A 27,100-nucleotide genomic window follows, 5' to 3' on the forward strand; every position below is an offset into this window, starting at 1 on the left:
ATACCACTAAGGCTGAGACAATGGTGCGGGTTACAGCACAGAGCTGTGCACAGTGTGCTCATCCCAAGGCAACTTGGGGATTGCTGTGACTGCACCTGTGACACAGCTTTAGGACTCTAGTGGCCAGGCAGCTAGAACAGAGGAGCTGGGCTCAGTCAGCCCGTGTCTTGATGGAAAAGTGTTAAGTTCATTCTGCAAGTAACAGGAACCCATCTGTATTTTGTAAAGAAAATTGAGGAGGCAGAGTTCAGGATTGATAGAATTGGGCCAAAAACAAAGCTAGGAAGACCTTGTATTTGACTAATGCCTACAGCAAGCCAATGGCATCCTCCTGAGTGGGCCTTACCAAAGAACTCGTGTGTGAAATTTTACTTGATGGCCTGTAAACAAAAACGTCTACCTTACATGGCTGAGGAGGTAAAAATTCTACCATGAATCACATTGATTCCTATGAGTACTGATTATATTTTAGCCTTGCAAAATTACTTATTAAAACATAAAAACTCCTGAGAGGTTGACTTAAGTAGCTACTTGACTGCTTGCCGGGAACATGATAAGCACCTTCACACTCTCTGAAGAGCACATTACTCATTTTCTGCCTCTATTTTTTCACCAGAGTCATAATTTCTAGAATTGCAAAATTTTAGAAAATCACAGGTGAGAATAGCTTTTTCAAGTGGGTGTAGCAAGCAGCTGAATAACAAACTGAGTTGAAACTATACACAATAAGAAGGTCAAAAGAGGTTTTAATTTTCAATTAAACAGCTCCCATCAGAAGGTGCGAAAGGTTTCAATTTTTCAAACAACAGCCTGGCTGCGGTAATCCAAAACCTGCAAAGTCTGGATTACATTAACTAAATTCCAAGCTTGACTAGACTGCCTTGAAAACCCTATTTCCCTGAAATTGGAAACAATTAACATTCTGTTTATTCATGAGATTAAAACTGCTGAGGTGTAAAATGGCAGGTGTAGTGTTAAGTACTTTGCCTGAATACTCTATTGAGGAAAGACAAAGTCGTTTAAAACAGGTGAACTTACAGTGATACCAGTTAGCCTTAACTTTCTTGGTAGCAAAGTAGCAGCCAATTAACACACTGCATTTCAGAAATTATGCAGTAGTTAGGAGAGTATAGATTCTAAGATATATAGGCTGGGTACATATTATGTATGCCCTGGCCATTTATACACAATGAGCCTTTAGGCAAATTTTAACTTCTCTGTGTCTCATTTTCTGCATTTGTAAGGTTTTTGTGAGAATCAATTGTTCTTAAAAAAGCGCTACTTTATACTGTAATGGGTACATGCACAGTGCATGGCAGAGTGGTCAGCACAGAGCAGGAAAGCCATAAATGTGAGGGGTTACACCACAGAAAGACTTTGTACCTGGACTTTTGACTCTAATACCAAGCCTAAAACTTGAAAGAAACCAAAAGAAAATTTGGACAAAAATCATCCTTTTATAGGTGAGAAGGTAAAGAAAAGTCGCAAAGGAGGTCCCAGTGGCAGGATCATGCTAGAATTTAACATATTTGATTCCATCCCAGTGGTCTTCAGAGCGTGCACTGCAGATGGGGAAGGCAAGAGCGTCGTCAGCCATGACCAACTCGCAGGGGAGCAATCCCCCAACCCTGCGGGAGGGTGGGCTAAAGCAGCAGTCTCCATTTGGCTCAGTAAACTCATGACGCATACCCACCTCTTCTCCAGGCCTACAGTTACTGATCAGCCCATGAAGAATTAAAGAACCCAGGAGAGTGCTTGAAAACTAGAAGAGAGTATATTCTTTGTAATTTATCTCAGCAGCGAGACAGATCATTTCATAGAGATTCTGTCCCCTTAATGGTATGGAATCATTGCTACAGCACCTACCCTACTACCCCAGAAGCTCATGTGAAATCCTTAGCATTTGTGATCATATAAGAATGCCAGTTTTCATACACAGATACCTCAATGTGGAGAAAAAATACTCAGGAGTTAAAGAGAGTACAAAGATGAAAAAAAAAAACAATCCCTTAAGGTTAAAAGTTGGTCCTACTAGTCACCTTTGCAATGTGGTAATATTACATAGCTCCAGATAATTTAACTGCAACCCCTAAAGAGATTTTCTAAGGTAGTCCTTGAAAAGCTCTAAAATGTTAAAATGATTTCAGAAAAAAAAATTCAAATTTATTTTTGGTAGAATAGCCTCAGTTCAGAAGAGTTAGAAACATTTTCGATTTCAATTCTGTTGACAGCAAAACATTTACCTTCTGATTTTTGTCTGAAAAAGTGGGTAGAAAATTAACGAAGGCATGAAAGAATAGCCTTTAGTATGGATTATATGGACTGAACTGTGTCCTCTCTGAGATTATATATTAAAGCTCGAATCCCCAATATGATTGCATTTGTATACAATAACTTCACAGAAGAAAATATGGTTAAATAAAGTTATAAGGGCAGCGGCATCAGTGTCCTTTCGAGAAGAGCCAGCACTGTGCTCTTCTGATCTGTGCCACAGAGCGCAGGGAGAATGAGGCCATCTGCAAGGCAAGAAGAGGGTGCGCCCCAGAAACAGTACCTGCAGGACTTTGATCTGAGACTTGCAGCCTGCAGAACTGGGGGAAAATTTTTTTCCATTGTTTAACACACCCACTATGTGGCATTTTGTACTGGCTACTCAAGCTGACTAAGGCAATGCAATTGGCATCAGACCTAGGTTTTCCGAGATAAAGAAGTGTCAGGATTGCATGTTGAGCTTCCCATTAACTAACAAGTCCCCAGGTTGAGAGCCGTTTGTGGTATTCTTTAGATACTCTACAGCTATTTATCAGAGGTGTATGGGTGGTTGGTCATACATATACAGAACATGCGCTCCTATGCGATGACTGCAGTTGATGATTAAAAACAAGGCTTTTGCAACATGGTCTTACGGGTTTGAATAATGGGCTTTCCAGCTGTGTTTCTATAACTAGTCACTTAAATTCTCTAAGCTTTAGCTTTGTTATTGCTAACAAGAAAATAATAACTTCTCTCTCACACTACTGCTAATGGAGGTTAAATGAATCAATCATGAGCTCTCAGCACAGTGACTATAGGTAACAGCTTCAGAAGGGCTTGTTTTACCACACAGGCAGCAACAGACACAGACACAGACAAATTGGTTAAAATACAAAAAAAGTCAAAAAGGAAGAGAAAAAAAGCTGAGCTTTTCTATATACGTTATGACCACTCTACATAGCCTGTGCAATTCTTTTTAGCCTATGCAACCATCCAAAAAATTATACTTGTGATTAATTTCTAAAAATTTCATGCTTACTCTTAAACTTCCTGGTCACTTGTGCCTTGAAGAGTCTCAAGAAATAATCAGAAATAGGAGCAAGGTAAATGGAGGTGCCAAAGGGGAATTGTATAGTAGGTCAACATTACAGTGATAAGAAAGTGCTAGGTACAATCCATATACAATCATAGAGATGGATTAATTGTTCCATGTTAATTGTCTTATCATTTTCACTCTACTGTTTTCAGAAGAAAATCTTTTTACCAAATCAAAACTGATTCTAATATAAATGACTTTTTGTTTTCACATTTTTGTTCTTCAAGGCAGATCTTATATTCCAAGAAAAAAGTAATTGTGACAAGAACCTGCAAAGATAGATCCTTTTTAGAACAATCAAAGCTTTTCTCACATTCTCTCAAGTCAAATTCAACCTCTGGCTTCTCTGTTTAGGATTCATCTTTGCTAGGTTGACTCTGACTCAAGATGTCAATTTTTTTCTTGCAGGGAATTTTCTTCCAGTAGAAATTCAACTCTTATTATTTATTTACAGTAGAATTATTTCTCTATGTGAAGGGGGCAAATAGGTCTAACAGTTGACACAATAAAACATTGAGCAGATTTGCTACGTGCTTGGATTACGAACATTTCAAACCAGGCATGTGCTATTATTTTCATTAGTCTTGGATTCTTAATCAGGATTATTTCACAAGCACTAGGTTATCAACTCAGAAGGCTGATGTTTCTTATAAAGAACTTCTGATGTCCAGAAAATTCTACATGCTTTCTTGGTGAGAAGGTAAAGATATTATTTATTGCTACTAAATGTATGCCATCAGTCCCCCTTAATGTTACAAATAAATTGAGTCTGGAAGAAAACTCAGAATCCATCACCTTGACCAACTGTGTCTGCTGGGATTGAATAAGGCACCCAGTAGCATAATATGTGACAGAGCCTTTTAAGTAATACCAAGTAAAGCAAAGGAACAATTGCCCAAACTTATTAACAGGCTCAGCTACTGGCAATAATTCTTGAGGTCCTTTTGTTCCTGATAACTGATAGGATTTCACTGTAAATCTGAAGAAATTTTCACTGTGACAATCTGAAGGAAATCTCTGGAGGGTGATCAGAGGTCTGCAGTATGAATAACTATTGTCTGTTCATTTTTCAATTATACAATGGCCAATTTGCAAAGTGTGTATTTGTTAGTTTGAAATGACATTAAAACAGTTAACTGAAAAGTAACAGCATAAAACAAAAGGTAAACAAAGAGAACTGGAAGTTCACATATTGAAAAATCTGGCATTTTCTTACCTAAGAGGCTAATTACACAGCATTTCTTCTTCTTCTTTTTTTTTTTTTTTTTGACAGATGGAGTGGACAGTGAGAGAGAGAGAGAGAGAGAAAGGTCTTCCTTTGCCGTTGGTTCACCCTCCAATGGCTGAGGCCGGCTCACTGCACTGATCTGATGGCAGGAGCCAGGTACTTATCCTGGTCTCCCATGGGGTACAGGGCCCAAGGACCTGGGCCATCCTCCACTGCACTCCCTGGCCACAGCAGAGAGCTGGCCTGAAAGAGGGGCAACCAGGACAGAATCCGGCGCCCCAACCGTGACTAGAACCCGGTGTGCTGGCGCCGCAAGGTGGAGGATTAGCCTAGTGAGCTGCGGTGCCGGCCTACACAGCATTTCAATGGATTAAATGGCTCTAATTTTCTTTCTCTTTCTATACTTTTTCTCTATATAATTTTCTACATATTTTTCTAAATATAATTTCACAAATTGAGTTTTATATTTGTGAAAGTTCCAAATTAAGTTAACCATGGCAGGAAAAATAGTATTAATAATTTAATAATTGAGGCCGGCGCCGCAGCTCACTAGGCTAATCCTCCGCCTTGCGGCACAGGCACACCGGGTTCTAGTCCCGGTCGGGGCGCCGGATTCTGTCCTGGCTGCTCCTCTTCCAGGCCAGCTCTCTGTTGTGGCCAGGGAGTGCAGAGGGGGATGGCCCAAGTGCTTGGGCCTTGCACCCCATAGGAGACCAGGATAAATACCTGGCTCCTGCCATCGGATCAGCGCAGTGCGCCGGCTGCAGCACGCGGGCCGCAGTGGCCATTGGAGGGTGAACCAACGGAAAAAGGAAGACCTTTCTCTCTGTCTCTCTCTCTCACTGTCCACTCTGTCAAAATAAAAAAAATTAATAATTGAAATAACAAAATATTTTCTAACTATTTATTCCAGATTTGAATTTGGCTAGCCTTAACAATTAATTGACCTAAATAAATATATGCTAATGAAAATTAATCATATGACTATTTTTATAAATGATTTATGTAAACATATGGTAATGACAATCACTCACCATTAATATTTTTGTAGATATTTCCATACGCTCAATGTTGATCTTACGAAAATACTTGTTACGGAAGTGAGTAGGAACAGCTAAATTGTGGAAATTTTACCCCTGGATAGACTTTTCTTGGCAATGTATCATTTCCACCATTCCAACCATGAGCCCCTAGCCATGCTGTGTTAAATAGAGGTGTGGTATAAGGACCCAGAGAAAAACCTGAACACAGAATCACTGAATTAAATACTACTCATGTGGGTAGCCTTTGGTTGTCAGTGGGAGCTAACAAAAGGGGCTTAACATTTGTTGAAAGTTTAAAAATATTCATGCTGGAATTAATGTTTCTCCTCTAATTTTACAACATGCTTCCCTGAGAGACATGTCTGTGTGTTGGTTCTGCTGATAGCACTTTGATGCCCAAGGTGGGAGGCAAACTACTGCTGATTCTGCAACAAATACCCTGCCAACTACTGCACTTACACATCTCATAGCATCCCAAAAAGATGCAACTCATAATCTCTTCTTGTTTTCCCTCAGCATTCTATAATGTTGTAATACTGTAATCCTATTTTATCAATCATTGCACAAATCATGATAGCAAATTCATAGGTAACTATGACTGGATGCCTAATTCTTTATCTCCATTTTTCCTTTGTGTGAAATGATCTCTGTCCCTGCTGATAATCAGCATTTAGCAAAAGAAGGGAAGGAGGAGAAAATGCATCAAGTCAGACCAGCATCTGAGTCACAGAATGAAAGCTTTCTGGTTTCAAAATGAGAAATGATGATGTCCTAAAAAAAAAAAAAAAAGTTGACCCAACTTTGTTTTTATGTATTAAAAGCATCTCATCGCAGAGGAAAAGCATTCATGATTTATGTAGAGTTACAGAACTTTAATCCATAGCTCACGAAAGGGTGCAAGAACAGCTTGAAAATTATGCTGAACTTAATTATACTTAATGTGAATTATTCAGAAGTGCAGACAGAGACTAAAAATTTATTTCATACAAAGAAGCTTGACATTTTAATTGGTCCTTCAGAATAGAGACAAAACAATTTCCTCTCAAGAAAATTTACATCTTCCCTATCAGAGCCTCAGCCTCAGCCTCAGCCAAGCAGAACTTCATTAGGAAGATTAATCATCACACCAGTGTCTGCCTCATCAGGTGCATGGCCCAGGTGAAAAGGGGACTCCAAAGGAATGACTGACATTCCGACAGACAGGACTGATGCAAGGGGGGCAATGAGAGAGTGAGCCACCATACCTTGGTCATTAGCCATTTTGTCAGGGTGTTCCACTGTGGGAGAAAAAGAAACAGTATTACTAGACCTCACAGTTCCTAGCAAGAAAGCGGACATACCATCTCAAGAGTTTTGTTAGCAAGTTTTCATATCAAGGTCACTGCCATATTGAAATAAAATCGGCGATTTCTATTAAATAAGTGGTCAGAGAAGAAAAAAATAAAGCTTTTGTTGTAAAAGTGCATCCTTAAAAATATCTTGTCCCCCTTAAATAAGTCCCTCTAAATAAATCAGATTGATCATTATGTAAGTTTAATTAAAACTAGAATAGTGAAAGTAATTCATGCAGTTACCATGTAATTATCACCCAAATATATATTCAGTAAGTTGAGGAGTCTTTTTTTCTATTCCTTTTCAGAATTTATGCAATCTCACACAAATCTCACTAAACTTGCTGGTTTGCTTCTTCTATATATCTCAAAGTTACACAGAAGATAAGCAGTAAGCTATAACACAGTGATTTCTCATTATGTGTGACAATTTCATAGCAAATTCACCATCACTGTTTGAAAAATAAAACACTTTACAGGCTATAGTCCTTCCTTTTCTAAAAGGAGCAACACAAGTCATGTTCCATCAAAGTGTATAGAAACAAAGCACTTCAATAACAATATTGTTAGCAAAATATCATTCAGATGAATAGGGTTTATGTCTGTTTCATCAGATGGCGGCTTTTTAAACCAGAGATCAATTACAATTTATTTCATTTAAAAATAATATGTAGACATATACTATGAAAATGTATAATACTAAGCAGTTAGTTTGAATTCTGATGATCTGTTTGGAAAATGATATACACAGGATGTTTTTTATGTTAAGGTGAGACTGTTTTATTTTTAAAATAAACTCTTTTTGATACTTGGTTGATAAGTAAGAACTTATCCATATTCATTTCATATAATCATATGGGTTTGGGATTGTTATCCAGGAAGCCATCACCACCACAAGGAGCATAGACGTATCCATCCTCACTTCCCAGTCCCCTCCCACACATTGCTTCTTCCTTCTATTTCCCCTTCTTTTTCTTATTATTGTAAGAATACCATGCAAGATCTATCCTCTTAGTGTATAATATGATATTGTTACCTATAAGAACTCTATTTTTAATAGATCTGCAGAACTTCTTTGTCAAGTATTCGCTGATGGCTTAAGTGTTATGAGTCTAAGGTCTGCACAAACTTTTTAAAAATTTTTAAAATGTTTATATATTCTCAAAATTTAACCAGTGTTCTTTAATTTGCCAGGGCATCTAATATAATCTCTTATAATCTTTGCAAGTTTATTTTTACTTAATTTTTCTCTCCCATTTCCTATTAAAGATTAATGGCTTCTCAAAATATATTTTATTTAGTACTTGGAGTTTGTTGGTGAAAGGTGCTTTATATAGGCGTTTGCATTATAGGTAGTTTATGGAGAGGAATAGGATTTTAAACTGAGATCTTAATGCAGTTTTAGAGGGAGGATATTGAATTGTCGGAAGTGCCATACTATGTCTCCAGCAAAAAGGAGACAGAATATGTTAAGATCATAAGTAGAAGTATAATCCAGGGTGTGTACAGGTTTGGCAACCAGACTAGAACACACTCAAGAAACTACTCTAATGAGCACTTCATATTTAGGAGAGAATTGTGTGGAAGAGTATCACAAGCAAAAGAAGGAAAGAAAGAAAAGAAGAATCCAACACATCTGATTTCCATTATTTGTTTCTTCCTTTGTCTTTAATCATATGCTTTCATTGTCTGTAGCCTAAGAAACTTTTTAGCAAATGATAAATAAATATATGTTATGGCAGAAAACTCCGATATTCTTTTCTGGATTTGATTTTCTGTTGCAAAGTTCAGTTGCACATAGCTTGAGACATTTTGAATGTCTCAAAAATGGTATCTACTGAAGAGTATTTCCCAACAGAGATCAAACAGATCTTAATAATTACCTTTTATTAAATATAAATGACTTTAAATTATTATAATTTTTCCTTGAATTTTAATTGTTCATGTCATGTGTCAAGAAAATCATATATTTGTCACAAAAAAATTTGAACACTTGACGTTCTGTTTTTCGACTCCATCCAGAGATTTCACTGCTATATTTTTGCTATATTTTTATGGAAGAGGCACATTTTAGGATACTCAAAGAATAGACCACAGTCTACTGCATTTTCATTCTTAAAGCCTACTCCTTTGTGTGTAGATGACTTACTCCCTTCCTAGGAATCCTCTGTAACTTACCCCATCCATTGGAAGCATATGTATTCCCTACAACTTGATAGGCTACAAAGAGAACCATACTTTATTGGAGGGCACAGACACAAACAGGAGCAGACATACATCTTAAAAGGTCTGACAACAGGTGGGAAAGGTAGGTGCGTAGAGCTCTATGCCATTAGAGAATAATGTGCAAGATTTCTTAAATGACTCTGTAGAAGCAAGAATTAGATACAGCATACCTATGTATGTTAAAGGGTATTGTTATACAATCCCTTTTGAATTATTAAATATTATAATTAACCAGTGGTTAGTTACTGAATTTCCTAAACCTCTGTGGCTTAATAATACCAAAAAGCAAAACTCTACTCTCAAGTAGAAAATACTGTTATTTCTGCAAAGAATGAAAATAAAAGAATGATGCGTGTGGACACCTGCCTAGGGCACAATTTGCAAGGAAACATGTATTCTACCTTGCAGACTATTGGGAGTTTCCTCAACTTCAGGGCATCTAAGCCTTTTCCTCTGTCAAACAAAGTTACATTCTGTTAAACAGAGGTCTTATGTTTTGAAACACCTTTGAGAACTGAAAACCTTAAATAAGACAGCAACAGTATGATTTTGTGGTTTTGGTAGATTCGATTCACTGTGACTTTAAATCTCTTATACTGAGTAATGTATAATGTGTTTGTCTTACGACATTTGTAATTGTGGTGTAAAAGTTTCATGCATGCATAATCCGATGATCAATATTCTTGTGTAATTTAAGATGCATTTTATTATATTACAGTATTTGTTTAAAATCTTAATTATTATTGAGCATGACCTACTTAGGGCAGATACTACTAAACATCAAATCAGGATACTAGAAATAACACTTGTGGACTGTCGTATCTTAGAAGGAATTTTTGACCTTGTCCTCAGTCTTGAAAATCACTTTTTAGCAGAGTTCAGGGAACTTAAGGTGAATGGTAACAAATGACATATTGAAATAATTTATATGATGCTTATCAGCGTAGGACTGTAAATCTTCTGATAACTCATCACTCTACTCTTTAATACAGTTGGATACTTTAATTCATCTTAAGCCCTTGTGAGATCTCTCGGTTGGCACATATTGTAATCATGAAATTAATTTGGCACTTGTGTACAGATCGAGATGTAGGATTTGCAAAACGTCATGTAATGATGCTACCACAAAATGGATAACCAGTTTTCATTTTCAACTGCTCATTTGGACTGAACCCTGACTTAGACATGAAGTCTTCGAAACCGGCATACAAAAAAATGACTCATTGCTCCCAAATTTCTACCATATCACCAAGAACTTTCATGCAGACACAAACTGAATGTTTATTTGTAAGTTGTTGGTAAAGTTTTAGATTAACTATTAGTAAAATTCAGCTTTTGAATAGCTCACTCATTAGAATTCAAAAATCTACTCTTTGTTAAGGTAACTTCCTAGGAAAACTGAGGAATAGAAAATTCAGTTAGTCTAAAACTCCTCTTTTTAGTATGTCCAGTAACTGGGGAAAAAATGTCAATCATGCACAGGTTTCTAATTCCATCATTATTTGTCATCAGGTATTATCAAGTTTTCTGCCAGATAAATAGGCATAATGTGGTCACAGACTTAAAAGCCAACCTGCCTTTCTTCATTACAACACATACCATGTCTTTTTTGTTTGTTTGTTTGTTTTTTTTTTTTTTTTTTTTTTTTTTGACAGGCAGAGTGGACAGTGAGAGAGAGAGACAGAGAGAAAGGTCTTCCTTTGCCGTTGGTTCACCCTCCAATGGCCGCCGCGGTCGGCGCGCTGTGGCCGGCGCACCGCGCTGATCCGATGGCAGGAGCCAGGAGCCAGGTGCTTTTCCTGGTCTCCCATGGGGTGCAGGGCCCAAGCACCTGGGCCATCCTCCACTGCACTCCCTGGCCACAGCAGAGGGCTGGCCTGAAAGAGGGGCAACCAGGACAGAATCCGGCGCCCCGACCAGGACTAGAACCCGGTGTGCCGGCGCCGCTAGGCGGAGGATTAGCCTAGTGAGCCGCGGCGCCGGCCTACCATGTCTTAAACATACATCTTTGAAGGTTAACTATGGAACATTTAAATTATTTTCAGTTGTTCAATGAAAGCACTTATCCCTCAGAAAAATAATATCGTGCTCCAAAAAAAAGTATATCAAAATGATTATGTAATCACTATTTTTGGACCTTAATGTTTTCTATATGAACATACAACAATCCTTAACTCAAGCAGCTATTTGAATTCTTACAAATATGTGTAGTTTTTCTTGTAATAACTTTACTTCAAATTTTTCATTGTTGCTACCCTAGATCCTTAATATAAACTAATTTGTTTTGCTTGAGTTTTTATGTTTTGCTATATCAAAATTTATTTTAATATATAAGGACAACAGTTCCTGAGAGAAAATATTTAAAGCTGGCAATAGTATGCCATTCACATAATTCAATGCATTTTAATTTTTATCCCCTTATATAAAACAGCTGAAGGGTTTCATTATATTTTGAATAGAACCAATAGACATGAAATCAATACAAAATTCCAAAAGGATTGTAAATGAAAAAAAGTCAAGTTAAATATATCTGCCTTGTGCTGATGGCAGAAAATGTGATAACACAATAGATCTTTCTTTGACATGTTGGCTCTGAGCATAACAGGTACATTTTAATTTATTTTGAACCTCTATTGCAGCCATGTTGCCAACAGAGATCGTGTGGGGCATTTTCTAGCACAGACTGCAAAATTATTTTATAACAATCTCACAGGAAAAGGAAAAGTAATGGGAGATGATTCCAACCTTTCAGAGTCCTGAAAAGAATTGGGTCAGAGAGGGGCCCCACTCCTTTCGCATTCCGTGCTTGGATTCGGAAATAGTACATGGTGTCGAGGTTGAGATCCATGATCTGATGAGTGAGCCGATCACCACTGATTGTTTCCATAATCCAGTCATCGATTGGTATATTCTTGTCCAAGGTATAAAATAAAATGTAAGCTGAATAAATAGAAAAATGCAACTTTTAGTGTTCTGAATGCGCATTGCATTTCTACTTCCAAACACCCATGTTTCCCAAATATCATTTGCAGTGATTATTAATTTCTACAACATATAATCTACAAGATTCAATTTTGCAAGTATTTTCTTTTTACGTTTGAGAGGTGGAGAAAGAAAGATAGGGTAGGAGAGGGAAAAAGAGATTCCCCACTACTGATTCACTTCTCAAATGTTCACAACAGCCAGGACTGTGCCAGAGCCAAAGCCAGGCATCCTGGAAACTCAATGCATCTCTCTCGTGTGGGTGGCAGGAACCCAATTACTAGGCCGACCACTGTTGACTCCAGGGTTTGCATTAGCAGGAAGCTAGAGTCAGGAACCAGAGCCAGGAAGCAAACCCAGGTACTCCAATGTGGGACACGAGCATCTTAAACAGGCTAAATTCCTGTTCCCAATTTTTAATATTGCAATGGTTACATAAATAATTGCTTCAATGTACAGAATTAGCAAATAGGATGGGCAAACATAAAGGAAAATATCTGGGGGCTGATGGTGTGGCATAGCAGTATACTTATTTGCAATACCTGGGAATAGTGTTGGGATTTTAGGATGGTGGTGGAGGATGCCATCTTAGCCCTTTTTCCAATGAACTTTTGTCACCTTCAATTCATCATCTGGGACAGGAGAGGAAAGCTGTCTCTGCCAACCTTACAGAGTTATTATAGCAATTGAATGTGTTCATTTATTTTTATAACACTTCCAAAATGTAAAATAGTTTATACTTTCTGGTGTATTTTTATTATTTAAGCACAACTTATTTTCATTACTGGACTGCAGCAAAAATTATACAAACTTGTTAACTCTGTTATATATTTTTTATCATGCTAACAATCAGGATTTATTAGTGGGAGAAGTATGCAGTTTTAAATGTGGCAGATTTTTTGATTGATTAATTTATTTGAAATGCAGAGTAACTGGGCAGGGGGAAGAGAGGCACAGAGAAAATCTTTCATTCGCTGGTTCATTCCCTAAATGACTACAATGACCATGGCTGGGAAATTGTAGCAAGGAGCCAAGAACTTATAGATCTCCCATGTGGGTGCAGGAAACCAAGCACTGGGGCCATCTTCTGCTTCTTTCCTAGGCATATTTGCAGGGAGTTGGACTGAAAGTGGAGCAGCTGGGCCAAGAACTGGTGTCCCTGTGGGATACTGGCATTGCAGATGGCAGATTTAAACCCCTACACTACAATGCCAGCCTCTAAGTATATTCTTGTACATTGAATATATCCTTTGTAAACCATTTATCTTCCATTGATTCACTTTCCTTTTGAGTCCTTTCTACCCACTCTGGACTAGGGACCGTTACTCATAGACCTTTGCAAACTTTATTCCAAAGTTTTCTGACTCAAGTTCACTTTCCTTCCAAAATTACCATGCATGCCATCCATATCTCGGCACAAACCCTCACTACAGATAGTTTGTTCTTCATACCATGCTCATTCTTCTTTCCTCTTATTCTCATATCATTCTAACGTTCCTCTCTTTCTCAATAAAAATAGCATCCATCTGTCCATTAGTCCATCTACCCATCTATCCAGGTAGAGTTAAGTTACATTTAACCTACAAAACATTCCTCAATCATGAGCTCTCCTTTCTATAAATTTGTGATATACTTCAGTACAGTATTAAAACAATTATAATTTTATATTACTAATCAATTCCTTAGAGATTTATTGTATTCAATCTGAGGTGTAGATTATGGACTCTGAACTGGTTTGGAAGTATTAAGTAATGTTACAAACTCCAATATCTGGAAGTCCATTTTTTTTAGAATTCTGATCTATGCTGAAAACTTGTATGTATTATACTTTGGCTTTCATTTTCAAACTCAAAACCCTAGTTTTGAGTTTCCTGAGTTGGCCTAATTATAACAACTACCTGGAGGACGGGTATAAAATATAAAACAGGCCCCCCTCCCCCACCCCAGATAGGCCATTTTGATTTTGTAGATGTGGCAAGCAGTTTTTGATTGTCTCCAGTTATTCTTAAACCCACTCCCAAGTAGTTACCCCACTACAAATTCTTTTTGGCTGAGCTGATGCATTTTAAGTCTTACTTCTAAGCAATGGAACACAACCAATGTGACGCAATGTTATTTCTGGGAGCATGTGACATTAGATTTTGACTTCTGACTTGCTAGCATACTCTACGGGCTCTCTAGTCTACTGGCTTTGATGAAGCAAGCTGCCAATGGAGAAGACATGTGGCGAGAAGCAATGTTGATTTCTGGCCAACGGCCAGTAAGAAACCACATGCTGCCAACAAGCACATAAGCTTAGAAACAAATATTTCCTCAGTCCAATCAGAGATCTCACCCAGGCTAGCCTCTTGATTTATAGCTTTGTAAGAGATCCTAAAGCACAATATTCAGCTAAGTTATGCTTAGATTCTAGGCGCAAGAAACAGTGAGATAAGACATATAAATTGTTTGAAGCTTCAAATTCATGTCCAGAGCAATAGATACTTAATACAATAGTTTAACGGTAACCTCAGTAAATCTGCACACAATTTGGTTTCTGAGGTCAGGCAAGGTCAAGAAATATCACTTCTGTTGATATATGGGATTTGTTAATTTTCTGACATTTGTTGTAATGATGTAGGCCTTAAGATGCTGAGAATTCAGGAGAAGATAAAAGACATAATCAAGATAAAGACTGCCACAAAACTTTCCAAGGCTGTGTGAATCTGACCTCTGGTAAACAATAAAATTAGAGGACTATAATTCAAAAAACAATGAAAAATCATTGGATAAAGGAGTTACAAAGTCAAAAGGAATTGGACTAGAGTAGCAAGTGACCCAGAAAAGGAGAATACAACCTTAGTCATTAGACAAGAAAACAATCTCTGAGACACCAACCCTTTTATGTTGGTTCTTATCATAAATAGCCTTGGGCACTGCATTTATTGAGACCAAAGTTCCACAGTTCTGGCTGTATATTAAAATCACTCAGGAAGTTTTTGATAAGAGCCATGCTCAACCCTTTTAATATTAATTAAATCAAAACTCAGCTGAAAATCACTAATTTAGGTCAGTAGAACACTAAAAAGTTGGAGCAAAACATAGTGTCATAGTTGAATATGGACATGAATTTTTTAAAAGTTTTATTAATGTATTTTAGAGGCAGAGTAACAGAGAAAGAGAGAGAGTGAGACATCTTCTGTCCTCTGGTTCACTCTGCAAATGGCTACAGTGGTTCTGAAGCCAGGAGCCAGGAGCTTCTTCTGGGTCTCCCACATGGGAGTAGGAGCCCAAGCACATGGACCATCTACCACTGCTTTCCCAGGCCATTAGCAGGGAGCTAGATTGGAGGTGAAGCAGCCTGAACTTGAACTGGGGCCCACATGGAACCCAGTGTCACAGGCATAGGCTTAATCTACTTTGCCATGGTGCTGGTGAATTTTAAAACCTAGCTCTGGTACTTCTTGGTCATTTGACTTTGAGCTAACTTTTTACCAAGAAAGCCCTTATATCTTCATTTCAAAACTGGAATAATATGAATACATGATCACTTACAATAATAAAATGCTCAGCAGAATGCCAATCATATATTGAATATTTAATTGTAGTTTGAACCATTTTCTTCTGAAAATGACAGTCCAAATTCTAAAGCAGCCATTTTATGGTCGGGGAAGTAAGGACTGATATTATTGAATTTCCTCCTTCATGCTGTTTTTCGGTTGATTTTCTTTAAGAATTTATATTTATAAATTAACTATCTTAGTTCTGTGCAAAGCAAATAAAGCCTCACCCTAAAATGGATTTCAAATTGAAACAATAATAGCTGATGTGTTTCGGTGCTTGGTGGGTATTAGGAACTTTCTGGTAATTTAACAAGTCTAACAGACAGGTTCTATTTCGTAAGTAGGAAGTGAGACTCAGGGAGGGAGGTTAAAAGACTTGCTCAAGCATCTCCCCTAGGAGCCTGGGTTCTTAACCACCCTGACGTACATCTGTATACACAAAGGACTTGAGAAAGCAAAGACAAAGGTTTCCATGGGAGCCTTCATTAACGCACGGGGAGAGGACTCACATTTTACAATAACTTCCCTGAGAAGCTGAGTATCTGGGTCCTCTGCCTATAGGTCTAGAATTTAGAATATTTTGCAATCATATTTTCTAGAAGTTATTTGAATGAAAAAAATCAAAATATATATGGGACAGAAATTCTTTTAAGGGTTCTTAGTGTTTGCTCCCAGTTGCTTAGAGATAAAATATCTTAACTTGTTAATCACAACATTGCTGCCTTCCTAGGTGCATTAGCTGGAAACTAGATTGGAAGCAGAACAGCCGGACTTGAATCCATACTCTGATAGAGGGATGCTTGTGTCACAGGCACCAGCTGAACTCTGAGTCATATTGCTGATCATTTATTCAAAAGTTTTTTAAAATCCCCTCATATTTGTAATGAGACAATATATAAACAAACCAAAATCTACAGAAGCACTGAAACAGAACCACTGAAAATGGATGATAATACTGAGAGTGGAAGAAGAAAATTAAAATGAGTCAGTCTGGGTTTGAAAAGGTCTGGCACACTGATAACTAAACATGTAAGATGTGGGGCGATTTCACACCTCTCTTTTTTCCCCCATCTTTATCAGCTTATATGAAAATTGTGTTTGCTATTGCACTAAAAGTAATTTCCTAGAGAAAACATATCTTCAACGTAAACTTAAATCACATTTGGAATTTTAACACTATGTTTTCATTTTGCAAAATTCAGAAAGTAACTCAATAAAGTAAGAGTGCCATCTGAAAGGGCCATTCCAGGCTTACCTCTGCATCACAGAATGACTGGATTACTTTGTTAATTTATAATACTGCTATCCACCTCTTGTGTGCAAAAAGGAAGAAAAAGGAGTGACTCTCACATGTTCCTAATCCAATGGTTCAAGTTAATTAGACTATAATGTGCATATTTTGAGTTACATAATATTTTTCATAATAATTATATGCTATGGAGACATCTATTAAAAGCTTAAAGTGATCATTTAAATGCAAAATCTCTGATAGAACCCCATTATATTTTTCATACTAAATTAACATTACAGGCTTCTAATGGGTGCTTTAATTAGGCATTGATGTTATCAGCAATATTTGGCAAAATAAAATCTGTCACTGTGAAATATTCATTATGTTCAATTTCTGTCAGTCAATATTAAGTGGTTTTTGAACCTTATGATTTAAGCAAGAAGCTAAAAGCTAAGTCAGAAATCAAAACTCCTCAGACCTCCTTTAAATGTGTCATATGAAAACACTTGGTCATTAGACATCTTTTGTATTTCAACTGGGCTTCTTTTTACTCATTTATACTCAGAAGTGTTCCATAAGACAAGTGTTCCAGTACTTTAGAGTATGAAGAGCAAAATGTCTATCCTAGTCGGAGTACACATCTTTCATGAAGCAGCTGAAATGAAATGTGTATGTGTCGGTATTTTATGCACAAGTTGAAGAATTCCATGGCCAGTGGAAGGCAAGAGGAGATAATCAGAGAGGGTGCAAGATCAGGCTGAGATGCTGTGACAGAATGAACACAAAAGGCCAGAGCAGCCCAGGAGGTCAGCAATCACAGGCAAGGCAGAGCTTTGCTTGGAGAGAAAGCTGAGATGTTTACCAGTGATTTTTCCATTGGCTTCCAATGGAGGCTGCCAGCTCACAATGACAGCTCGAGGCTTCCCTTCCCGGGTAATGACTGTCAAATCCTTGGGAGCAGAGGTCGGGGCTGCAAGATGAAACAGAGACAAGACCTTGTCACTGAAGGAGAAAGAAAACAGACACTGGTAGAACTTTTAATCACAAGGTTGACACTCAGAATCTATCATGAAGTTCATCATGTTTATTTTGCCATTTACAGTTTATTTCAAGGATTGGAACCAAATAGGCAAACAAAGATAGACAAATTAATGGCTTCCATGAAGGTTAAAGGATATTCAGAGGAGTGACTACGAACAGAAGAATGCAGTGTATGTAAACACAGAGGGGAAAAATACCACTGGCATTTTCAAGTCGCCCACACTAAAAATGCAAGCAACTAAGAAATGTATGCATACCTAGTGATGCTGATAACTACATGTCTTCAAGAGTCTGAATTCTCTGAGAACCACAGTATATTTATGAAAATGGCACTGAATTACTTGGTTCCTTAAAAGTAAAATGTTTTTATAAATGATTTAAATATGGTGCCTAGGAAACACACCAGGGGTCTTCAAAGAGTTCACAGATAAAGTATATTATTAAAAAAGTAGGCATGGATTTCAAAATCTCTGCCCCAAAATAATCTTTTAATTCCATTTTCCATGAACTTTCTGAATTATCTTCCTATTAGTATTTTCTAATTAAAAGGGCAAAGAAAGTTGATGGCAGAGCTAAAACATCATTAAGGGTCCTTGTATCAAGCTGGACTGAAGTAAGATGGCACAAACCCCTGCCTTCTTAGAGCTACTTCTCCCAAGTTTTGTGCTCACTGAATTTTTCAGTCATTTTAAAGGTGGCAGCAACCTGGCTGAGACAGTTCAGCATCTTCCAGGCTTCTTCCTGTTTTCCGCATTCTGTGCTTTGAAAGACAGATTTTCCTTCAGGTCATTAACAATGCTCCATGTGTGTTTCCACAATCTCTCAGTCACCCTTTGTTTGAAGAGCAGGAGAGAAGAATAGAGAGGAGGAGAAGAAAGAAATTGAGAAAGAGGAAGAGGCGGGAGAGACAGGAGGAGGAAAATACTAAGTCTAGTGTTATTCGCCCCTGAGTACAAAGACTGCACATATATATTGTAATGAAACCAGATCAAGGGCATCGTTGCAAGAAAAGCAAATTTATATAGTGAAATATCAAAGACAATGTTATTTTAAATAAGGGTTATTCTCATCAAGGTTTCACTCAAGAAGTTTTTAGGCCATAGATAGGAAAGCAAGACAGATTATTACACAAAACATAATAGGGAAAATTTATAATTATAAGAGAAATAAACAGATTTGTCCTTTTAAAATATTTGTTTGAAAGAGTTGGTGTGTGTGTGTTGGGGGGATAGACTGAGAGCGAGAAAGAGAAAGAAATCATCTATCTACTGGTTCACTCCCCAGATGGCTGCGATGGCCAGCTCTGGGCCAGGCCAAAGCCAGAAGCCAGGAGTTCCTTCCATGTCTCCCACATGGATTCAGGGGCCTAAACCCTTGGGCCATCTTTCACTGCTTTTCCCAGGTCACTGTCAGGGAGCTGGTTTGGAAGTGGAGCAGCCAGGACACAAACCAGTGCCCACTTGGGATGCTGGTGTTGAGGTCACAAAGATCTGTCTTTTAAGCTAGAATAACCCTCTTTTAGCACAGATTAGCTCTGCTTTCTTTACATAGTCACTATGTTAAAAATTCCAATTATTGTTTATTTAGAAAACAGTGAAGTGATGATGATTGCATTGTTTTACTCAAACTGTTAAAATGGATAAAATAGCTTTTCAGCTTTTGCTGTCAAAATAATAGAGTTGGTTATTTGGAAAAATCAAACAGCTCATCTATTTCAGGTGCTGCACAAGTTCTTTTGCCTTACATCATGTGAACGTTGGTGAAGACAATTTCTAAATATTTATATTAGTGACTTGAATGCTTAGGATCTATGAGCTGCAGGATCTACCCCAGTGTTTGGAAAAGCAGTTGAGCTTATCTACTTTGAGGATCCCTAGTCAGGTGATACACCTGTGGCCTGCTCCAGAGAGGTAGTTACTGAGGCTGAGAGGAGAGTGGATGAGAAAGGGGAAGATGTAGATCAGTGCTACAGTTTCAGTTAGAGGAGCATTAAGTTCGAGTGCTCCATTGCACTGCAAGTTGACTAGAGTTTATGATATGGTGCACTTGAAGAAGTTCGTGGAATGGAATTATAAAATAATCTTAGATGCAAAAATTTTAAAATCCATACAATTTTTCAAACACATCTCCTGTAAACTTTTCTGAAGGTACCCCCACTTAAACAAAGACGATTTCAAATCTTTCTTGCACCAAAACAAACTTTTAATTCTGTTTTCCATGAACATTCTGAAGTACCATCACTTTCATAGATCAAAATATCACATCGTGTCCATAAATATATACAATTATTATTTGTCAATTAAAAACAAATAAATCCAAACTTAAAAAAACAGAAATTCTTAACTGACTCCATATCCTATTTGGCAGAATCTTAAATAGGTAATAACAAATACTCAGTCATCTAGGCTTTATACACTACTTCTACAGCCTCATTTTTTTTTTTCAGTGTTCCTTGAAAATGTGCTCTTGTCATTTTGAGCCATTCATAATCATCTCTTGAAAACAACATCTTTCTGATGCCTGTTTGCATACTCTTGTAAATGCTGGTCCTGTTCTTTTTAACTTCCTGGGTGGGTACCTGGCAATCTATGTAGAGCAGAGGAAAATATTACTGCACTTGTGAAACCTCCTCTTACTTCTCCAGATGGACTTTGCACTTGATCTTTCTGCTCTGATTTCAACTTTCTTCAAATTGTGTGACAGTATTCCTCACATTACTTTAGGATTTTTAACATTTTTTTCTTTTATTGGATTACACATCTGCCAAAGGCAGAGATAAATACCACATGTTCTGTGTCATACATGAGAGTTAAAAAACCCCCAAACCAGAAACCTTAATATGAATATTTAATGATGATTACTAGAGATCTGGAGGGTTGGGAGAGAGAGAGTTTGAATTAAAATAAAGGGAAGCTGGATGTGGTTTGTTAATTGTGACAAATACATCATTCTAACATGAGGTATTAACAGCAGGGGATGAAGGGATTTGGATACATGAGAACCCCTCGTGGAGTTTCACAATTTTTGTTTTGTAAATTTAAGACTGTCCTTAAACTAAAAGTTTATTAAAAGAACAAATTATACAGACTCTATTCTCTTTAACTTCCATTCCAAGGGCCTATCTCAGGCACTGAGAATTATAAATGAACATTACTGGAAACTTGAGACTCAAATATTTGTCCATGAGAAGCAGCGCTGTCCTCTGACCTCTGCCTGTCAAACAATCTTCCCCACATTTGACTTCTTCATTACCTATAATGAAAGGAAACTGTCCAGAAGTGAGGAGTTCATCACTTGTGATCTGGACTGCCTCCTCATGCACCCCCTCCTTTCAAAGAAGTCCTTGGCTTTTTTCTGTGCAGAAGCAGCTGTCCTTTGTATCATTTGACTTTGGTACCAACATACATTGAGGATTTTAAGGTCTTCATGCTATTCTTGCCTTAGATGTGTGATCATCTATCTCAAGAGGTGCCAATAAGAGCGTGTCTCCCAAAAAGTGAATCTCAGTACAAGGATGGAAAACAAAAGAGAATCAAACCATTGTGATGGGAGCACCTTGAAAAAATACAGACCAAGAGTTCTGTACCTCCAAACTTGGGAATAATGCTGGTTCTGTCCCTCTCCAAAGCCCGATTATTGCAGTTATTTTTATTTTACTTAGGCCAAAGAGAATAAAATGAAGGACTTATCATCTGGACAGAGTAAAACGTTTATTTCAAGAATTTGTCTTCCACCCTTATCTTTACTATGAGCCATTTTAGCACATAATATTGTAGTCCCATTCAGTCCTTGTATTACTGAAGAATTAGAAGCAAACACTTGAGCTATTTCATTCACTTCATTTCCTTCTCGCAGTTATAAAATCTACAAGACACTTGTGAATTACTTCTTGATTCTCATCATCACCCAGGCATCTCATCCACATGCTATTTACACCTTTGTCCAGATCATTACATGATTTCACAATCACCTTTTCGACTAACCACATTTCTAGAAGTTAATATCTTTTTGTCAGCAATGGGTCTCACCACTGGTGTCAGTACAATGCCAGACAGTTGATGAAAAATTGATAGGGTGTGTTTATCAAGTCAGACATTGGTGTGCATTTTATGTTTATGAAAGAGAAAAATGAGTGCATTTTCTTGCTTTAAGAGTAAATCATTATTCCTTTTCTTTCACTCAGGGAAGACCAAGTGACTTACTAGCTTAAATTTTGTTCCATTCATCTCCTTCCAAGTAGAAGTAAGAGGATGTCATTTATTCTCCCTAACTGTACACCGTATGGAAATCACTCTAAGAAGCTGTAAACACTGACACCAAGGGCAGACTACTGAGAGGAAGAGTTAATATACATATAACATATAAATTAAAAGGCAAGGATGTTAAATTAAATTAGACCAACTAGGAAACTTCTTGTAGGAAGAAGTACCATGAAAATGTAAAAATACTCATTAGAACTCTAGTAGTAAGGTTTAGTCTGAAATACAAATTAGAACTGCAGAGCCATGAGACAAGTACTAATGGAAACAGAAGTTCAGCTTGCACAGAGAAGAGCTTTACTAGCTATGTATTCGAAAATCTGTGGTGTAATTTAGTCACAAATAAGATATAATAGCATGAAACTAATTAAAAACTATTGGTAGGATGTTAGATTTCTGTGAACTATAGTGCCAAATATATTGTATTCCTGTTAGGGTATTAAATTCTACAATTATGATCTATGGTAATTGTGACTGATAAAACATTCAGTGAATTGCAGTACCTAGATTTGTACTCTTTCAAATTGCATAATTTAATTATGTTGCTCTATTTTCAAAGAGTAGAAGATCATCTGAACATTTCTTCCCAAATCCAGTTAAGGATATTTATGTTAAGTATGCATTAGACTAACATGATAATGTGATTTTTTTTTTTTTGACAGGCAGAGTGGATAGTGAGAGAGAGAGACAGAGAGAAAGGTCTTCCTTTTTGCCGTCGGTTCACCCTCCAATGGCTGCCGCGGCCGGTGCACTGCGCTGATCCAAAGGCAGGAGCCAGGTGCTTCTCCTGGTCTCCCATGGGGTGCAGGGCCCAAGCACTTGGGCCCTCCTCCACTGCCTTCCTGGGCCACAGCAGAGAGCTGGCCTGGAAGAGGGGCAACCGGGAAAGAATCCGGCGCCCTGACTGGGACTAGAACCCGGTGTGCCAGTGCCTCAAGGTGGGGATTAGCCTAGTGAGCCACGGCGCCGGCCAATAATGTGATGTTTTATTTTCTATTTTAAAGATATATTTATTTATTTATTGGAAAGTCAGAGTTACACAGAGAGAGGAAAGGCAGAGAGAGAGAGGTCTTCTATCTGATGGTTCACTCCCCAATTGGCCGCAAAGGCCAGAGCTGTGCCAATCCAAAGCTAGGAGCCAGGAGCTTCCTCCGGGTCTCCCACATGGGTGCAGGGGCCCAAGGACTTGGGCCATCTTCCACTGCTTTCCCACACCATAGCAGAGAGCTGGATGGGAAGGGGAGCATCTGGGTCTCACATCAGCACCCATATGGGATGCCAGCACTTCAGGCCAGGGTGTTAACCTGTTGTGCCATAGTGCTGGCCCCTTTTTTTCTATTAATCTCTTTCAAGATAGCAAATACCAAGCATGACTTTTGCTCAAAGATAATATTTTTGGGCAGAGTACAGTAGATAAACTTTTGTTTTTTACTTAAATATATTTAAAAGATGATGTTTATTTAGATAACCCTGGGTTAAAACCCTAAAGAAAATACATACAAATTATGCAACCAGTTTGCTTAATCTATAGGGAACTCATTTTCTTCTGTTCTAAACTGTGAGTCTAACATTAGGTATGAGTGCCATATACTATAAAGGACAACATATTTTACATAGGATAAGATACAGTTGAGACAAGACACTGTACATGTTTCAACTTCCACAGAACCAGGGAGACAAAGCCAGACCTTCCTCACATACCTGCTTCATATGTGGTGGCATGTGCTGTCATGCTCCATGTGCTTGATCGTCTGTTCTTTGTTACCATGACTGAGAACTCATACATTGTGTTTGGCTTGAGGCCTGTTGCTGTGTAACTTAGAGATGTTGTGTCTTCTGACTATACAAGTGGGGAATAAGCATAGAGAGAACAAATGAGTTCTATCAAGTTGGTAAATCAAGGCACATAACACAACTATCAAAGTCAGAAAAAAAAAATAGGAACTTATTTCCAAAAGCAGAAGAGCTAAGGTATAACATCGATTCCACTTTCTTGACAACTAGTTTATATTGGCTGATTATGCATCCAAAACATGATCAATAAATCAGGTATTATGTTATGCAGAAAGGCAGTAAGCTGATAAATTTTCTAAGTGAGGCAATAACACTGATGACATGACAAACTCCACTCCCTTCATCTACTCAATTTTTGAGGTCATCTGCACTGACTTTAACTTAAATTTACTTATCATTGAAATATGAGACATTTTAGCTGGTCATACTGTTATATTTTAGCATAGATCTTAACAGAATTAATTTGAGTTCAGCTTATCATGTTTGTTTTAAAAAATCTTATTTATATAAAGAGAACAGATTTCATGCATTTCATAAATACAGTTTTAAGAACATAACAATACTTCCTATTGTCCTTCCTTTATTTCTCTTTTAATGTTTAGGATAACATACTTTCAATTTATTTTATAATCACAAGCTTAATCCTCCACTAGATAAAAAATTCAAGTAGAAAGGAGAAAGACTACTATTCCTCAGGAGTATAGACAAGTGCTATAAATAATAATCAAATCTCAAGATGTCAATCTCCCTCAAATACTTTATTACATTTCTTTGTTCTCTATATATTACCTACCACAAATCAGAGAAAACATATGATATTTGAATTTTTGGGATTGGCTTATTTCACTAAGCATATGGTCACCAATTATATCCATTTTGTTGCAAAAGACAGAATTTTGTTCTATATATGCATATATAAATATATATGTATATATACATCTATAAAAATATACATATATATTTATATATATCACATCTTTTTATCCAGTAATCAGTTGTTGGACATCTGGGTCGATTCTATATCTTAGCTACTGTGAATTCAACATGATGGTACTGATTTCATATCTTTTTGATAACATCCCAGGAGTGTGATGACTAGATCACGTTACAGATCTATTTTCCAAATTTTCTATCTTCCATAATGGTTGCACTAGTTTATGTTCCAATGAACAGTGTGTTAGGGTAACTTTGTCTCCACATCCTTGCTAGCATTTGCTATTTTTTGATTTTTGGATGATAGCCATTCTAACTGGGGTGAATTGAAACAGCATTGTGGTTTTCATTTGCATTTCCCTGATGGCTAGTGATCCTGATCATCTTTTAATTTCTGACGGTCATTTGTATTTCATCATTTGAAATATGCCTGTTCATATACTTAGCCCATTTCTTATCTGGATTGTTTGTTTTGTTGTTGTTGAGCTTCTTAAGCTCCTTTTATATTCTGGATATTAATTCTTTATCAATTGTATAGTTTGCAAATATTTTCTCTCTATCTGCTTGTTGTGTCTCCATTTTATTGTTTCCTTTGCTGTGCAGAAACTTCTTAGCTTGATGTAGTCCCATTCATCTATTTTTGCTTTTATTGTCTGGGCTTCTGGGGTCTTAGCCAAGAATTCTTTGCTTATCATGTTTTTAAAAGGTCTTCAAATTACACAAATTTTAAGACTTAGAGAATTTATTTAACTATTTTAAAGAAATCTGTGTTGCTCCTATAAACAAAGGTAATATTGTGCCATGGAGTTTTCTTTCTTCATGCATACTTTACGTTAAACAAACATTTAGAGGTGTATCAAATTCGATAAAGAATTACATTGGTGTGCAAAGAAGTATTGGCCTTCTGAATACATCCATTGTCTTTTTTTTTTTTTTTTTTTTTGGACAGATAGAGTTAGACAGTGAGAGAGAGAGAGAGAGAGAAAGGTCTACTTTCCGTTTGGGGTTCACCCCCAAAATGGCCGCTACGGCTGGAGCTATGCTGATCCGACACCAGGAGCCTGGTGCCTCCTCCTGGTCTCCCCTGCGGGTGCAGGGCCCAAGCACTTGGGCCATCCTCTGCTGCCCTCCCGGACCACAGTGGAGAGGAGAACTGGAAGAGGAGCAACCAGGACTAGAACCCTGCGCCCATATGGGATGCTGGCACCGCAGGCGGAGGATTAACCAAGTGAGCCATGGCGCCAGCCCCCTATCCATTGTCCAATATACTAAAACTGTTTTAGTAGAAAGTTATCTGTCTTTAGTGCTTATGTTAAAAATATAAAAAATATGTTATTGTAAAAATTAATGGAAAAAAATAGAAAAGAAGAAGAGTGTTGAGGGATGGAGGAAGGGAGGCAAGTAAACTCATTTTCTTACAACTATACCTATCAAATAATGAAATCTGGTATCTTTATATTGATAAAAATGTTAAAACATCAAAATGCTAAAGAAAAAACATGTAAATCTCCCAGGTTAATATTTTTTCTATATTATTCAATAAATCTGAGTCTATGCTATGGGTATATGTTTATATATAGAGAGATGCAGATATAGATAGATAGATGTTTATAAATTTGTTCTGGGTTTACAAATCTTGATCTCCTTCCAAAGTTAAATAATTAATTTTATATTTCTTAAATTTTTATATCTATGTTTAGAAAATCAAGGAAAACTATCTTTTACCACTATGACATCTCTCTCACTTCCTTACTATTGTAATATGGTATATCATTTTATTCAACTATGACTGTTTCTCAGGTATATGTATGAAAATCATACATTTCATTATAACACCAAATAAATATTTAATTGCACCAATAGCCTCTTGATGATGTGCTCATCCATACTATTGAAGTGATGATCTGAGGAACATTTGTCAGAAGCCCTTCTTGAAAATAGCTGCAAGGACCTATGGGCTGGCATTGTGGCATAGCAGATAAAGCCACCACCTGCAGTGCCAGCAACCCATATGGGCGCCAGTTCAAGTCCCGGCTGCTCCACTTCCCATCCAGCTCTGTGCTATGGCCTGGGAAAGTAGTAGAAGGTGGACCAAGTCCTTGGGCCCCTGAACCTGCGTGGGAGACCTAGGAGAAGCTCCC

The 27,100-nt window shown here is 37.4% G+C and overlaps 1 protein-coding gene across 2 annotated transcripts in view; it reads right to left on the reverse strand.

Moving 5' to 3' along the window:
* Nucleotides 1-27,100, reverse strand: part of DCC (DCC netrin 1 receptor) — a 1,201,543-nt gene that overhangs the window by 98,250 nt on the left and 1,076,193 nt on the right. For both annotated transcript variants that reach the window (XM_051851212.3, XM_051851210.3), the window contains exons 18-21: nt 23,934-24,072; nt 17,795-17,902; nt 11,923-12,117; nt 6,865-6,897 (exon numbers count right to left, since the gene is read on the reverse strand). In XM_051851212.3, the coding sequence (XP_051707172.1) occupies nt 6,865-6,897; nt 11,923-12,117; nt 17,795-17,902; nt 23,934-24,072 (475 nt within the window). The remainder of the gene's footprint in view (nt 1-6,864; nt 6,898-11,922; nt 12,118-17,794; nt 17,903-23,933; nt 24,073-27,100) is intronic.

This window comes from Oryctolagus cuniculus, chromosome 10 (assembly GCF_051225735.1).
Source record: "Oryctolagus cuniculus isolate XC-2025 breed Fujian yellow rabbit chromosome 10, ASM5122573v1, whole genome shotgun sequence".
Lineage (NCBI taxonomy): Eukaryota > Metazoa > Chordata > Mammalia > Lagomorpha > Leporidae > Oryctolagus > Oryctolagus cuniculus.